General features: G+C 32.4%; 1 protein-coding gene across 1 annotated transcript; it reads left to right on the top strand.

Annotated features, from left to right (window-relative positions):
- Window positions 1-13,471: 13,471 nt before the first annotated feature.
- On the top strand, window positions 13,472-17,847 carry LOC102596266 (protein NRT1/ PTR FAMILY 5.2-like). The gene is made up of 4 exons (XM_006358351.1): window positions 13,472-13,645; window positions 14,276-14,493; window positions 15,692-16,266; window positions 16,875-17,847. Exons 1-4 carry the CDS (start codon window positions 13,522-13,524, stop codon window positions 17,752-17,754), a joined length of 1,797 nt encoding a protein of 598 aa, XP_006358413.1. The 5' UTR covers window positions 13,472-13,521; the 3' UTR covers window positions 17,755-17,847.
- Window positions 17,848-18,228: the final 381 nt, after the last annotated feature.

Raw genomic sequence — 18,228 nt, 5'->3', positions numbered from 1 at the left:
TCTATACCATCCTATTACAGACTCGAAACTAATAATAAATTATACACTTGATCAAGGAAGTAGTTAAGTTTTTCTTCACCTACGTTAGTGCTATTGTCTATTGTTTGAGAAACAAAGTCTTTTCTGTGCTATTGTCTAAGTCTATTAATTTACCACAAATAGAATGTGTCACATATACCAGTTCTTTAGTGAACCTTATTCTCAAATAAACAATTGTCATTATTAAATTAACATTTTAGTCAATAGTCAACATACTTTATAAATCCACATGTAGGCAGTCCTATTCGAATTCAGTGATATTTTTTCTTTTAAAAAGAAAATTTTATTTTATGTGTTATTCTTTTTCTTAATAAAGTTTATTTAGGATTTTTCAAACTATGCAATTTTTTATTTATGTTTAACATGGTAAGTAGGTAGTTTTTTTTGGGATAAACATATATGTATATTCCATATTGAACAATAAAAAAAAAGATAGAAATTTTATTCCTTAGAAAAAAAAATATTTTTTACATCATAAGTTACTATCATATTCTATTAAATAATGACACACAGTTTCTTTTTTAAAAAATATTAAAAAATAAAATTCTAATTAGGAAAAATGTTGAATATGTTATGCTGATCTAGGTAACCCAATTAATATTATGAGACCTGTTCAAACCCTTTTGAAAGTAAGTAAAATTTTTTTCCTTTTTTGTTATTTGAGTTCATTACCATAAATCAAATCTTATTATTTTATCCCTATAAATACACCCTTGATATTGAGATTCAATATCACATTTTTTTTTTAATCTCAAATTAAAGTTTAGCCATGATTGGAGTGAATACTGTAGCCAATACTGGAGTTCCAAACCTTTGAAGAAAGCTTCAAGCAATGAGAATAGAAGATCCAATTGAAGAACTCAACCTTCTTCCACTTCAAGAATGGAAGGAAACTTGTAAACCAAGATAAAGGAAGCATCGTGTTGCATTCCCCAATTGCATCCTTGGAGGTGTCCAGCCTTCTCTTTGGAACAAGGAAATCTTTTCGCCTGGTGTTGAAGCGGGCCATCTAGATCTTAACGTGATCTAGCTAACCGATCATCAGAATCAGTCAAAGGATTTCTCCTAGTTTCAAAAAGAGACAGGGAACATCCAAGGGAACCTTTGGGGAATGGGCACTGTTGAATTACAGATGGCAGAATTGGTGCATTACTATTGGTCAGTTTAAAAGTTTGTTAGAGTTTGTTAGGAAGTGACAGCTCAGCTAGAATGTTCACGTGGTTAGCACTCCTATTAGTTACAATGACTATAATCCTCTATATATATGAGGCAGCTGTGTAAATGTAAGGCAAGAAAAAGATGTAAGATTCATTTCAGTTTTAAGATCTAAAATGCAATACAAGATGCTTCAATAGAATGTAGTTTTCACTTTCTTCTTCCTGTAGATTTCACAAATTCTTTATGGTATCAAAGCCCTGATCGAAGGGATACTTAGAGCTGTGAATTGTCGATTAGTGCAGCTACAACAATGGTGGAACCACAGAGTTCAGATACATAGGATAATCCACAGACAAACCATAATCATCCACTTCATCTTCAAACCTCAGATACTCCTGGTGTTGCCTTGATTCCTATGAAGCTCACAGGACCAGAAAACTATGGAGTTTGGACCAGATCCATGCGATTGGCACTTCTAGTCAAAAACAAACTGGGATTTGTTGATGGCACATGTTCTAAAAGCTCATACAAAGGAGATCTGGCAATTCGATGGGAGAGGTGTGATGCAGTTGTATTATCGTGGATTAGTGCAGCTGTAGCACCAGAACTGATGACGAGCATTGTATATGCTTCTAGTTCGAAAGAAAATATGGAGTGATTTCAAGGAGAGATTTGATAAATCGAATTTGACTAGAATTTTTCATTTGTGGAACGAGATCAGTGTATTGACTCAAGGAACAGAGACTGTGACCTCTTATTATCTAGGATGAGAGATTTATAGGATGAGATGGATGTAAATGGTACTTCTCCATCGTGTGATTGTGAAGAGTCAAGCTCACATGTTGAACATGTTAAACAACAAAGACTGTTGCAGTTTTTGGTAGGGCTAAAATGAAAGCTATGCACAGGTGAGGAGTTCTATCTTACTCAGCTCTTCTATTCCTAGTGTAAACCAAGCCTATGCAATGGCAATTCAGGAAGAGAGTCAAAGGAAGCTAGGACAGTCCGAAGGAGGAAAGGAACCATTCACAATGATGGCAGGAAAGGTAATCAGTCATACAATTTCAACAATCAGAATCAGATTAACAACAACAACTTTCAAGCTAAGAAAACACAGGGTCAGACTTCACAAGGCAAAAGATTGGGATTGGTATGTGATCATTGTGGGTATAAAGGTCACACTAAAGACAATTGCTACAGAATTGTGGGATTTCCTGCTGATTTTAAGAGTAAAAGGAAGGTGTCAGTGAATGAGGCCTATGCAAACACTTCTACTTCTCTGGAATCAAATAAGGGTGAAGCTGAATCACCTAGATCGGAATCATTATCTCAGATCTATTTCCAGGAGGTTATTTCACAAAGGAACAATATGAGCAAGTTGTCAAAATGATGGAGTCTCCTTCGCCATCAGGAACCTGTAGGGCCAATGCAGCAGCAGGTATGAATCCTTTGCCTGTAAGTGCTAATGGTCATACAGTAAAGTGGATTATTGATTCCGGAGCCACACATCATATTACATACTGTGAGAATCTGCTAAGTGATTGTAGAAAATTATTAGAGTCCAGTAGTAATAAGGTGCAGGTACCAACAAGAAGTAAAATTCATGTAGAACATGTTGGCAATGCTGTGATTTTAGAGAATTGCAGGTGGAAAAATGTTTTGCATGTCCCAGACTTCAGGTTCAACTTATTGTCAGTCTCCAAGCTGACTAAAGACCTGAAATGCATGGTGTCATTTTATCCTGATTTATGTGTAATGCAGGCTCTTTCTACTGGAGAGGTGATTGGGATTGGTAAAGAGGAGGAAGGCTTATACATCCTAAGGCATGATGCCATACCTACTGTTGGAGCAGTGCTAAAAAACAACTGCATAGAAGACCATAGACTTTGGCACCTTAGATTGGGGCATCATTCCTTGAAAGTAATGCAGCACCTTCTTATGTTGCAGAATAAAGTTGATGAGGCGGTGCAAGAAGAGTGCATGGTTTTCCCTTTGGCAAAACAATGTAGGCTTAAATTTCCTTCTAGTGTTACTCAGACTTCAAAAATGTTTGAACTAGTGCATTTAGATGTTTGGGGACCTCATAGGGATCCTACTTATGATAGAAAATACTATTTTCTGACTGTTGTTGATGATTTTAGTAGATTTACATGGATCTCTTTACTGCACACTAAGAAGGATGTAGTAGTTGTATTGAGAAGCTTTATATCCATGATTTGTAATCAGTTTGATTGTGTAATAAAGGTTTTGAGATCTGACAATGGGACTGAATTCTTTAACAATCAAGTCAATGATTTGCTATCTTCCTTAGGCATCCTACATCAAAGTAGTTGTCCTTACACCCCACAACAAAATGGCATTGTGGAAAGAAAACATAGACACATTTTGGACATAGGAAGAGCCTTAAAGATACAATCTCATGTTCCTAGTAGATTTTGGGGTGAGTGCATCCAAACTGCAGTATACCTAATTAACAGATTGCCTACAGCTGTACTTGAGGGTCATTCTCCTTATGAAAGACTATTTGGAAAACCTCCTACATTGGATCACATCAGAGTATTTGGGTGTTTATGTTTTGCTGCTGCATTGCCTAGGGGTGGAAAGTTTGAAGCTAGAGCAAAGAGAGCTGTTCTGTTGGGTTTTTCTTCTACACAAAAAGGTTATAAGCTATATGATCTTGATGCAAATGTTGTGTTTATCAGCAGGGATGTTGTTTTCAGAGAAGAAGTATTCCCCTTTAAGGTTATGTAGCCTCCTGATGAAGGTCAATATCCTTTGTTTTCCCCATTTCTAAATAATAGAGATGATGCCCCTGATGATCTAGATCAAGTCATCACACCAGATTCTTCATCACAACCTGCAGACACAAGAATTGAAGTGCCCAGCAGTCCATGTGTTGAGTCCACTATGCCTGTTAATGATAACTTAGAAGACATCCAAGATGAGCCTCATGCGCCTGATACTGTAGAATCAGTACAAACAGACACCATTGGTTCAAGAAAGACTACCAGGACTTGCAAGCCTCCTGTGTGGATCAAAGACTATGTAGTTCCCACAAAGTCCAGCCCTCACTCCATCACTAATCATGTTTGTTATGATAATGTATCCACATGTTATCAATCTTACTTACATGCTTTTTGAGCAATTGTGGAGCCTCAATCTTTTAAATAAGCATCTCAAGACAAGTTGTGGATTGATGCCATGCAGCAAGAAATCCAGGCTTTGGAGGATAACAATACTTGGACAATTGTTGACTTACCACCTGGTGGGAGAGCAATTGGTTCAAAATGGGTATACAAGATCAAGTACAAGTCCAATGGCGATGTGGATAGATATAAGGCAAGGCTAGTTGCAAAAGGGTACACTCAAAGGGAAGGTCTTGATTATCAAGACACTTTCTCACCAGTTGCTAAAATGGTTACCATTAGGACTGTTCTTAGCCTAGCAGCTTCTCATGGTTGGGATTTGTCTCAAATGGATGTAAATAATCTTTCTTGCAAGGTGATTTACTTGAAGACATCTATATGGAACTTTCTTTTGGCTTCCAATCACAAGGGGGATCTAAAGTGTGCAAGATGAGGAAGTCACTATATGGTCTTAAACAAGCATCTAGACAATGAAACATCAAGTTAACTGAGGCGTTATTGTTGGCAGGATACTCACAGAGTGCTCATGATCACTCTTTGTTCATTAGAAAGGAAGGAACTGACATGGCAGTGATTCTAGTGTATGTTGATGATCTCTTAATAACTGGGAATAGTTCCAAGATGATTCAAGAAGCAAAAGACACATTACATCAAAATTTCAAAATGAAGGACTTGGGAAGTCTCAGATATTTTTTGGGGATTGAAGTTTTGAAGTCAAAAGAAGGATTATTGTTGAATCAAAGGAAGTATGCTTTACAACTTATTTCAGAAACTGGACTGAGTGGAGCAAAGACTGTAAACACTCCTTTGGAATTTAATCACAAATTGACTAGTGTAGAATTTGATCAACACATTGGTGGTTCTGATGATTCAGAGGTAGAGGATGTTACAGCATACCAAAGACTGATTGGTAAACTGTTGTACTTAACAATCACCAGACCTAATATTTGCTTTAGTGTACAGGTTCTGAGCCAGTTCATGCAACACCCTAAGGTTTCTCACTGGGAGGCTGCACTAAGGGTTGTGAGATATGTCAAAAGATCTCCAGGACTTGGGATAATGCTCAAAAGAGGGACTGGTGTTACAAAACTCACTGGATACTGTGATTCTGACTGGGCTTCATGCCCCAACACACGAAGATCTGTCACAGGTTACATGGTAAAACTTGGAGATTCTCTTATTTCATGAAAGTCGAAGAAGCAGCAAACAGTAAGCAGGAGCTCAGCTGAAGCAGAGTATAGGAGTTTGGCAGCTCTTGTTGCAGAACTGATCTGGTTAGCAGGATTACTAGATGAGTTACAATTCCCAGTTGACATCCCAATCTCAGTGTTTACGGATAGCAAATCAGCTATACAAATAGCTGAAAATCCAGTGTTTCATGAACGTACAAAACACATAGACATTGATTGTCATTTCATTCGGGAGAAAGTGAAATCAGGCTTCATAGATCTTGAACATTTGTGCACTACTATGCAACCAGCAGACATTCTCACAAAAGGGTTAGGTGCTGCTCAACATCATCTCCTTATGACCAAACTTGGTGTGTTAGATATCTTCCACCCTTCAGTTTGAGGGGGTGTGTTGAATTACAGATGGCAGAATTGGTGCATTACTATTGGTCAGTTTAAAAGTTTGTTAGAGTTTGTTAGGAAGTGACAGCTCAGCTAGAATGTTCACGTGGTTAGCACTCCTATTAGTTACAATGACTATAATCCTCTATATATATGAGGCAGCTGTGTAAATGTAAGGCAAGAAAAAGATGTAAGATTCATTTCAGTTTTAAGATCTAAAATGCAATACAAGATGCTTCAATAGAATGCAGTTTTCACTTTCTTCTTCCTGTAGATTTCACAAATTCTTTAGGCACGAAGCTCCCTTTGTGAGCAACATGCTTCTAACTTTCTTTATCTTTGTTTTTTGAGTTTCCTTTAATTCTCGAAGTTCAAGAATGTTGAGTTTTTCAATGAGATCTTCCATTAACATTGCTTGAAATTAAACATTCTTCAATGGTTAGAAACTTAAGGATCTTTCACCTCTCACCTCATAAACCCTCCCCCCCCCCTTCCCCCATACACACACATCCTATAAAGCACCTTTTGGTTATTATTGTATAAGTGATGTTTCTTTTACGAGAAATAGTATAATAACTCTTGAATAGTATAATCGATAACAAGTGCATTCTTCTTTCACACAATTAAAGTTTTAAATATATATAATCAAAAAATAATTATTTAGAGCTTCACTCAAATAAAAAAACAACATATTTCTAGATTATTTTATTTTGGAATATATATGACAAGAGCGGTTATTTACCTCGATTCTTAAGATTGATTTAGTGTAAGCACATGATATATGAATGTGAGTTTTTCGTCCACAAACTATTAGGACTTACAATTAAATTTCAGCATTTTTTGAAGGGGCGGATATAAAATTTATTATATGGGTTTGATAGTAATTCAATAACTTCAACCAAGATTCCGGATATGCTAAGCGACGATCCCAATATCATAAATGCATTGAGGTTCAGAAAATGGGTTAGAGGCTCGGTGGCAAGTGACAATCCCCAATAATATACAAACTTCAAATGTTGAATTCGCTCCTGAATTTTTATAGTGAATTAATCTTTTCTAGTGAGACTGAAATAATCAAGACGGTAAAGCCGATAGTTCGAAGTGACATATTTTTTAGTGTTTAAGGAAATGGTCCTAAATCATTCCAAGGATTTAAGTAAGATATTTACATCAATTTGTATCTTTTTTTTTTGTTGGTATAATCAGTTTGTTTCATTGATATCAACATTTATAATACTTAACAATCTTTATATTTGTCATTTGTGAATTAATTAGTATTTCTATCGTATGCATTTTGTAGCTTTCAAATTTTTTCATGCAACATCACATGTAAAGACAAGTTTTCACTCTGGTAGATATTTATGATGTGACTCATTTTTTAACAAGACTATTTCTGGCTATAATATTAATTAGTGAATTTGTCCGTTCTTTGCACCCATGAAAAATATATGTAAATTTGTAGGCTTTTTTTTCTCAAGGTTATGAGTGGAATGAGGTAAACAAAAAAAGTTCTGTTCTTTAATTATTTAGAGAAGAACTGTTCCAAACAAAATCCCAAAAGTTCTTTGATGTAAAAATAAATTTAAGGAAAATGTCAAATTTTTTTCAAACCCCGTGAACTATGCACACCTTATTCTTCCTTCGATGAAATACATAGGCAACTCTAATCGGGTTAGGTGATCCTTATTCAAAACATAAGGTTGTGCACCAATAACTTCTATATTCTAGGAACCTGGTTCCTATAGTTGTATTAGAACATAAAGTAAATAACATTTGATTTACCATGAAAAAACAATCTTGCTCATGGAAGTAAAAAAATAAAATACGATTTACGATGTGCATGATTTTCAAACAATTTCATTAACTTCAATGAGAGGTTTCAGATTACAACTCTATAATCTAAGAGACTAATTCTAATTAATTCTAATTGTTCTATCTGTTCTCAAGAAGATGAACTCTCTTCTTATACAATTCTCAATACCTCACCAAGTTTGATCAATAATAAGAATAGGTACAATTCTATACCATCCTATATTATAGACTCGAAACTAATAGTAAATTAAACATAACCATAAATCCACATGTAGGTAATCCTACTCGGATTCGGAGATTTTTTTACTTTACAAAAGAAAATTTATTTTATATTCAATTCTTTTTTTTAATAAAGTGTATTTAAGATTTTTCAAACTACGCAATTTTCTGATTTATGTTTGACATGGTAAGTAGGTAGACGGTAGTCTTTCTTGGGATAAAGATATATGTAAATTCCTTATTCAAAAATATTAAAAAAAGACAGAAATTTATTCCTTATTCAAAAAATATATTCTTACCTCATAAATTACTATCATTTTACAAATGAACTTACTAAGAGATATTCTATTAAATAATGACACACAATTATTATTTTTAAAAATAAATCCAATAGCAAAATTCTAATTAGGAAAAATATTAAATGTGATATGGCGAACTAGGTAACCCAATTAATATTATGAGATCTGTTCAAATCCTTTTAAAAAAGAAAGTAATTGATTTTTTATTTTTTTTCGTTATTTGAGTTCATTACCATAAAACAATGTAATGATTTTTTCACTATAAATAGACCTTTGATAGTAATTCAATAACTTCAACCAAGATTCCGGATATGCTAACAAGCGAAGAACCCAATATCATAAATGCATTGAGGTTCAGAAAATGGGTTAGAGGCTTGGTTGCAAATGACAAGCCACAAGAATATATAAACTTCAAATCTTGAATTCGCTTCTGAATTTTTATAGTGAATTAATTTTTTCTAGTGAGATTGAAATAATCAAGACGGTAAAGCCGATAGTTCAAAGTGGCATGTTTTTAGTGTTTAATGAAATGGTCCTACATCATTCCAAGGATTTTAGTAATATATTTCTATCAATTTGTATTTTTTTTGTTTGGTATAATCAGTTTGTTTCATTGATATCAACATTTATAATACCTAATAATCTTTATCTTTGTCATTTGCCAATTAATTAGTATTTCTATTGTATGCATTTTGTAGCTTTCAAATTTTTCCAAAAGTGGTTAACTCCAATTTAATATATATATATATATATATCGGTTTTTTCGATCTTTTGATTTTTATTTTTTAAAATTTGAAATCAAACCAAAAAACCAAACAAAGTAATTTATTAATCCAAAATCAATTCGAAAAACCAAAAAACCAATATTCCAAATAAAAATTTGATTTGAGTTGGTTTGATTATTCGGTTTAATCCGAATAGTGCACATCCCTAGCTCTAATACCAATTAAAATAATGATGATGTGCACCAACTACTGCTATTTTCTAGGAACCTGATTTCTAAAGTTGTATTAAATCACAAAAAGTAAATAATACCTGTTTTATCGTGAAAAACTTTCTTGATCAAGGGAGTGAAAATCATGATCTACGATGTGCAAAATTTTCAAACAACTTCACTAACTTCAATGAGTGGTTTGAGATTACAACTCTATGATCTAAGGGACTAATTCTAACCCCTCAACTCAACTCAACAGATCTGCTCCAAGAAACCGAACTCAGTTACAATCCTCACAAAGTTTGAATAGTTACAACTTACAACTCTATAAATCTCCTATTACAGACTCGAAACTAATTATAACAAGTTAAACACTGATTGAAGGAAGCCGCTACTTTGTTCTTCAACTTCGTTGTTGTTGTCCATTGCTTGAGAAAGGAAGCCTTTTCTTAGCGTGCAATCGACACTCGAATTGTCATGCAAATTTTCTTTTATATATGTAATATGTGTGTGAGTAGGTTGGAGTTGTCGCCCTTGATTTACTTGCTTTAGGATTTATAGTTATAACCAGTGACGTACGCAGGATTTTTTTAGTGTGTGCTTCCATTAATAAAATGGGTCGCATGTACCTGTTCTATAGGTGAACCTAGTTCTTAATTAAATACAGCTTGTCATTGTTAAATTAACATTTTAGTCACCAGTCAGCATACTCCATAAATCCACATGTACACAGTTCTACACATGTTCAATGATTCTTATTTTAAAAATAAAAAAATAAATATTTTATTTATTCTTTTGCGTAAAAATTTTCAAACTACACAATTTTCTGATATATGTTTAACATGGTACATAGATAATCTACCTCGAGTTTGGTGATCCTTATTTTTCAAAAAAAAATATTCCTTGTTCAAAAAAGGTTTTTTATTCCTTATTAAAAAAAAAAGTCTGTATTCCTGGTTAAAAAATAATAATAGAAGTTTTTATTTCCTTAGCTATTTTTTAAAAAAAAGTATGTTTTTACTTGCGTACTTTGCTAACTACACACATCTGATCATTCTTATCACCCCGATGAGTTACATGTCTCTCCTCAGATTCACAGATTCTTATTGAAAATTTAAAAATATATGTATATTCCTTATTCAAAAATAAATTTTTTATTACTTACTCAAAAAATTATATTTTTACCTCATAAATTACTTATCATTTTACAAATGAACTTGCTAAGATATTCCATCAAGGAAACACTTTTTTAAAAAAAATAATAATTCTAATTAAGAAAAATATTGAATGTGATCTATATAAATAAACAATGAAGGTAACCCAATTAATATTATGAGATCTGTTCAAATCCTTCTGAAAATGAAAGTAATTAATTTTTTTTTTTCCTTTTTTGACATTTGAGTTCATTACCATAAAACACTTTGTTGATTTTATCACTATAAATATATCTTTGATATTGAGATTCAACATTATATTTTCTTATCTCCAATTAGGGTTTAGCCATGGCTGGAGTGAATACTCCACCCAACACTGAAGTTCCTATCTTTGAAGAAAGCTTCAAGTAATGGTTAGAAACTTAAGTGCTGGATGAAAGAAATGAACTCATCAATTAGCATAAGAGGAAAAAAAAACTTTATGCTACTTCCTATTTCGGAAGGATTTGAACTTATAATATTAATTTAGTTCCCTTCTTTTATTTCTTTATATCGTTGATAATTTGTAAAGATCAATAATTACGTATTCAATAATTTTTATTTTTCAGAATTCAGAATCATGTTATTGAATTTTTGATAAGTTTTTTTTGTGTCATTCTTATATTTAATATCTCTTAGTAACTTCATATGTATATATATTGATAGTAGTTAATCAGATAAATATATTTTTATGATTGTATTTTGTTTATTTTATGAATTTTCTCTAGTTTGAATATGTATATATATTTTTGAAGCCATGCTTCGTAAAAGACCTTTAACTATAAATTTTAACAATTAATTGTGAAAATATTTATTGTTTTTTTTTCCTTAGATATTTGTGTATATTTGTAGGCCTAATGCGCTCCTTGCTTGCTTACTTAATGCTTTGTTATTTTGTCATCATATATATAATTGTTGGGATTGACCCCACTCTTTGTTGAGTTATATATTGCGAACGATCATTTATACATTAATTTGTAAGGTGTATAATTGAACGTTATTACGGTGCCTTACTTCTTTTGGGGCTAGGAATATTCTTTCGCCTGGTTCCGATGTTGGGCCCTCTCATTTCAATTTTATATTTTAGAAAATTTATTATGAACCAAAAAGATAATAACTTTTCATTATTCTCAAATACTTTTTGGGGAACACACAGGGCCACAGGTGTCATACTAGTATTATAGTTACACATTTGAAAATGAAAACTATTATAATATTTCATCAAGAAATGAAAAGATAATAACTTTTCATGATTTTTATTCACAAATATTCAAGAGTGTTGAGTTCTTCAATATTTGGATCTTCAATCCACAGTGTTTGAAGCATTCTATTAATGATTAGAAACTTAAGTGTTGGAGTGGAGGATTCACTCGATCCATGGCTAAACTTTTAATTTTAGAAAAATTAAGAAAATAAGAGTTTGGATCTTAATATCAAAGGTGTATTTATATTTATAGTGATAATAAATCGTCATATTGTTTGATGGAAATGAACTCTAATAACATAAGAGGAAAAAACTTTATGCTACTTCCTATTTCAGAAGGATTTTAACAAAACTCATAATATTAATTAAGTTTCCTTCTTTTGTTTCTTTATATCGTTGACAATCTGTAAAGATCAATAATTACACATTCAAATTTCAATATTCTTTTCTTTTATTAGAATCATGTTATTGAATTTTTGATAAGTTTTTTCTGTGTCATTCTTCTATTTAGTAACTTCATATGTAAATTGATAGTAGTTCATTAGAATAATATACTTTTACGATTGTATTTGATTATTTTCTGAATTTTTTTCTAGTTTTAATATGTATATATATTTTTGTAGTCATGCTTTATAAAAGACCTTCAAGTACAAATTTTAACAATGTGAAAATATTTATTGTTTAACTCATATTAACGTATTAAAAAATTAAGTACTTCAAATTGTAATCTTAAGGTAAAGAGTGGGGATAGAGCATTTATAAACTCGTAAAATCTAACTTTTTTTACTTAAGACAAGTAAAAAAATGTCATAGTATAAAATTCTCTGAAGTAACACAACTAAACATGTATAAACCCCATTGAAATGTTCTTGCACAGGACTTGATGCCATACATTATTTCTTAAATATATGTATATGTTTGTATGCCTAATGTGTTCCTTTCTCACTCACTTAATGCTTTGTTATTTTGTGATCATATATATAAATTATCTTCTATTATAAGTTAGATAATAAATATTTTCATATTATTAAAATTTATAGTGGAAGGTCTTTTACTAAGCATGACTACAAAAGAAATATACATATTCAAACAAAATTGAGAAAATCTAGAAAATAAACAAATACATTCGAAAAATTAAATATTTTCACCTCGTAGATTACCATCATTTTAAATATGAATTTACTATTCCATAATAAAGGACACAAAATGTTTTTTCCAAAAATCCAATTTTATAATTCTAATGAGGAAAAATAATGAACGTGTAATTATGATACTTAGCTTATAGGTTGACAATGATACAAAGAAATAAAGTTGGTTACTCCTCAACTTAACTAACTGTGTAAAAGTTATTTCAATATCTACAAATGCCAAAGCACCTTTTTGCACCCATGCTATTCAATACATAAACAGAAATCCAAAATTTAATATACTATCGCTGCTTAAAATAGATCCTTGTGCCTAGTAATTACAAAATGAAAAGATTTTTAAGAGAAAGTTATAACGATGGTTTTTTATAATAAAATAACGAGAAAAATGAGGGGAAAAAACAAAGGAAAATAAAGATAAATAGCATTTGTGGCCAAGTATAGTGCGCACATCACCTCTTCTATGACTAGCTCTATAATTGGACGTCGATAATATTGATGTTACACATTCCAAACACAACATATGCATACAAATGTGGACAAAACACACATATTTTTATAATTAAAAGCATATAAGTAACATGGAATATAAAACTCTTTTGCATTAATTGTAGGAAATTATAATATATTTTAGATGCAAGGTGAAAGCGACATTTGGAATTATGGGGACAATATGCATAGAAACTTTCAATATATAAAAGCTGGCTCAAACATGACTTTGAAATATATGTCTAGTCCTCATATTATATAAATAAAAAATACAAAAGAGACTTCCAAGACCCAAACCCCCAAAATTCTAATATGAAGACAGAAGAATTAGAGAAAAAAGGTGAAGATTATACACAAGATGGGACTGTGGACCTCAAAGGTAGACCTGTGCTCAGATCCAATACTGGAAGATGGAGAGCTTGTTATTTCATTGTTGGTATGTTAATTTTATTAATTCACACTATATACACATGCAAAATTAAGTTTCAAAATATGTATTATGCTCCTGACTCACGTGAATACTTTAAATTTTGAATTCACTTTTAAACTGGTATTTTATGGCAAATCGATCTTACTAGTTACCCTTAAATCAAGTAATTAGATGACTCATTATTGGGAAACGTCCATAAAACAACATCAAGATTTCCCTTGATCGATCCGTTTCATATATATATATTTCCATGTTGTTGTTTTTTGTCTGAAAAAGAAAATTAATATTCAAAAAGTTATTCTTACTTAAAATCGGTTGTCGATTCATTATTAAATAAATGAATAAAAATCTTATGAATAATAGATTAATATGTGTTAATTTTTCCTCTTAAAAAATTGATATTTATATAAAGGTACTATTTTTAAAAATAAATTTATATTTTCTTATTATCTTTAAGTTTTTTCCAAATAGAAAAAATCAAGAAAACATTATTTTTACCTTTTATATTCTATCCACTAACACTCATATTATTTTAATTATTATCATTACTTTTTGTGTACTGTTGCTCTTTAAATATCTGATAAGTTAGAGTAATGTTTTGTTAAAATTATGTTGAACTCCCCTCAATATGTACAGGGTATGAGGTATTTGAGAGGATGGCATTCTATGGAATATCAACAAATTTGGTGATTTATCTAAGCAACAAGTTTCATGAAGGGACAGTAAAATCCTCAAACAATGTTACTAATTGGGTTGGTACTGTTTGGTTGACTCCCCTTATTGGTGCTTACATTGCTGATGCTCATCTTGGTCGTTATTGGACTTTTCTAATCTCTTCTGCTGTTTACCTTGTGGTAATTAACGCTAAACTTGTTTCATTTCTATCCATTTAGGGTTGGTTTAATAGCTGGTTAGAGTTTGCAGATATAATTAGTAATTAATGTTTGTTTCAAGGTCCACTGAGAAAAAAATTTCTTATAAAAGACACCACTCTACGAGGGCAGATGCAAATAAAAAGTCAATAGCTTAATGTAAGTTTCTAAAGTTCTACCGCATAAGCTTTAGATCTATCAATGAATAATAAGCATTTCATAAGAAAACAATACCTGGAGTTTCAATCTCCAAGAAAGGAATAGGTTCAATTTTTCACATTCAATTCAATCTTTTTCTTCCGATTCTAAGAAAGAAAAATTCCGAAAAATATGTCAAGCAAATGACAAACTCCATTATACAGATGATAGGACAGGGCTAATAAAGCAATAATCTCGGCAGAGATTATGAGTTATAAGTGAATTTATGTATTATTTTATACATGTATTAGTTATGTAGAGATAATTAGTTATCCATCTATTAGTAATTATTTCACCTTCTATCCTGCATAAAATAATATTCCCTCCGTCCCATTTTATGTGGCACTTTTCGGATTTCGAGATTCAAACAAATCTATCTTTGACCGTAAATTGTTCATAGATCTTTTAAGCATTTTGAATTATCAATTATTGTGACTTATAGTACTTTTTACGTAGTTTACAAGTATATAAATTTCATTTCAAAAAATTGAAGATTCGATGCGCAAATTCCCAGTCAAACTTAAATTGTTTGACTCTCGAAAAATGAAAAGTGCCACATAAATTGGGACAGAGGGAGTATATAGCTTTCCTCATAACTTATACATGTATCAGTTTTATATGCAGATTTGTAAATTGTCAATAAAACGACGTATTTTTATATATGAATAACTTATTTCTTATCTACCTACCAAATGTCGTATAAGTTATACGAAAAATAATGCATGGATAATTTGTTTATTAACCAACTACCAAACGATCCCTTAATTTAATCTATTACATACATAAATTTTTATAACTGAATTATGCATCACCACTAAAACTCTCACATTTTTCAGTAGCGATAATATTTGTGGCAACCATAATGAGTCGCCACAGAAACCTTACATTTTGTGGCAACCTTGTGTGTCGCTACAAAAAGTCTTATATTTCTGGTAGTGACTAACCCTGTGCCTTGTTTTTTGACACACAATAACTACAACAGGGAATGTGTTTGGTGACATTGTCTGTTACATTGAAATCCTTGAGACCTCCAAGTTGTGGCAAAGGAATCAAAGACATAGACTGTCCTAAAAGGGCTTCATCTTTCCAGATTGGCATATTCTATTGTGCTTTATACATAATTGCTATTGGAACTGGTGGAACAAAGCCTAACATCTCAACAATGGGTGCAGATCAATTTGATGATTTTGAGCCTAAAGAGAAATTTCAAAAGCTTTCCTTTTTCAATTGGTGGATGTTTAGCATTTTTCTTGGAACTCTATTCTCCAACACTTTCCTTGTTTACTTACAAGACAATGTTGGGCCGGGTGTCGGTTATAGCCTTCCAACGGCTGGACTTGCTGTGTCTATCATGGTGTTCTTGTTAGGGACGCGTTACTATAGGCACAAAACTCCGTCAGGGAGTCCATTCACTAGGATTGCTCAAGTTGTTGTTGCTGCTGCTAGGAAGTGGAAGGTGGTTGTCCCTAATGACCCAAAGGAACTTCATGAGATGAGCTATGAAGAGTATGCTAGCTCTCCAGGCATAGTCAGAATTGATCATACCACTTCTCTAAGGTGACAGTATTCTGATATTTAATTTATACACATTGAAAAGATAAAAGAAATTAGTATATAGGCATTAAAACATAAACGTGCCCCTTTAATTTGGTCTCATCTGACATCTATGCCCTTCAACTTTAAGTGTGCACAACTAGGCACTTAAATTGTATTGAGTTGAGCAAATAGACATGACATGCATCCTAAGTGGCAATTCACATCATACGTGGCTTCCTACATGACGTCCTACGTGTATTGTGCCACATAGGACGCATGTGCGTACTTATTCAATTTTGTACAAGTTTAAGTGTCTATTTATGCACACCTAAAAGTTAAAAGGCATATATAGATATTAGATAAAGCCAAGTTAAAGGGCGTATTTATGTATTATGCCAACTCTCTATATATATACACAAATCAGGGCGTGAAAATATATAGTCACTTGCAAGAATGTAGGGCAAGGTTTCATACAAAAACCCCATGTGGTCTAGCCTTTCCCTAGTCCCCATGCATAATGATGACCCAGAGACCGGGTTGACCTTGAGTGGTGATCTGATAGTGAAATTCTTTTACGATATATATTGGTGTATAATTTCAGCTAAACTTTAGATTATTCTTGTATACAGATTTCTTGACAAAGCAGCAGTGAAAACAGGACATAGTTCACCATGGACACTTCGTCCAATCACTCAAGTTGAAGAGGCTAAGCAAATGATAAAAATGCTACCAATACTTATAGCAACTTTCATTCCAAGCACAATGCTAGCACAAACACACACCCTCTTCATTAAGCAAGGTACAACTTTAAGGAGAGGAATTGGTCCCAATTTTGAAATTCCTCCCGCATCTCTTACTGCCTTCATAACAATCTCAATGTTAACCACAATTGTTGTCTATGATCGCTTCATTATACCTATTCTTCGTAAATACACAAAGAACCCCAGGGGGATCACATTGTTGCAAAGACTAGGGATTGGCCTTGTGTTGCATATCATAGTCATGATTACTGCTTCATTCGTCGAAAGAAAAAGGCTTAGTGTAGCAAGAGAACATGGAATTACTGAGAAAAAACAGATTGTTCCACTACCTATTTCTGTTCTGTTTCCGCAGTTTATATTGATGGGAGTTGCTGATAACTTTGTGGAAGTTGCGAAACTTGAGTTTTTCTATGACCAAGCGCCAAATAGCATGAAAAGTCTTGGGACTGCATATGCTACAACTAGCTTGGGTGTTGGTTATTTCCTCAGCAGTTTTTTACTATCAACTGTGGCAGATGTTACAAAGAAAAATGGACACAAAGGATGGATTTTGGACAACCTTAATGTCTCTCATTTGGACTATTACTATGCATTTTATGCTGTATTGAGCTTTATCAACTTACTCTTATTCATTGTTGTAGCAAAACTCTTCGTTTATAACACCGAGATCAACAAAGAGTTGCAGGAGGCAATGCAACCTTCACTTAGTAAGTCGATAATCGAAGAAGACAAGGAACTGCTTAAATAATCCTGTTTGTTATACCTTACTAGTGTAATGCAAAATTATGAAACTTTAGAATCAAGGTTGTTATCTCTCTATTTCATTATGGATTCCTTTTCACATTTGCACTGGTGGGATGGATTGACACCAGTACCTTAATTTTGATCGAACGGACAAACTTTTGTGAAGCCAGATCGTAGTAAAGACAATAGTTTTTGTTGTTGAAAATGATAGATTTCAAAAGAATAAGTAAAATAAGAATGAAAGACAGGCCTATATTGACCAAGGATGTACTTTTTTTACCAAGAAAGTTTCCCGCTCAACTGCTTGTATTTTAATCGGAAAGAAGTTGCATTCATGACTGAGACACATATGTATTGTTGGGGTATATATCACTTATAGTAAATTAAAGAGGAATTAGCTAGGCTGATTGTTTGTAAGGGTTAAAAAACAAAGAGAGATAAAACTTAAATGGATTGACTATTAAAAGTTGAGAAACAT

Source organism: Solanum tuberosum, unplaced genomic scaffold (assembly GCF_000226075.1).
Source record: "Solanum tuberosum cultivar DM 1-3 516 R44 unplaced genomic scaffold, SolTub_3.0 scf00263, whole genome shotgun sequence".
In the NCBI taxonomy this organism is placed as follows: domain Eukaryota; kingdom Viridiplantae; phylum Streptophyta; class Magnoliopsida; order Solanales; family Solanaceae; genus Solanum; species Solanum tuberosum.
The sequence above is the reverse complement of the archived record's forward strand: the minus strand, read 5'-3'. Positions and strand labels throughout refer to the sequence as shown.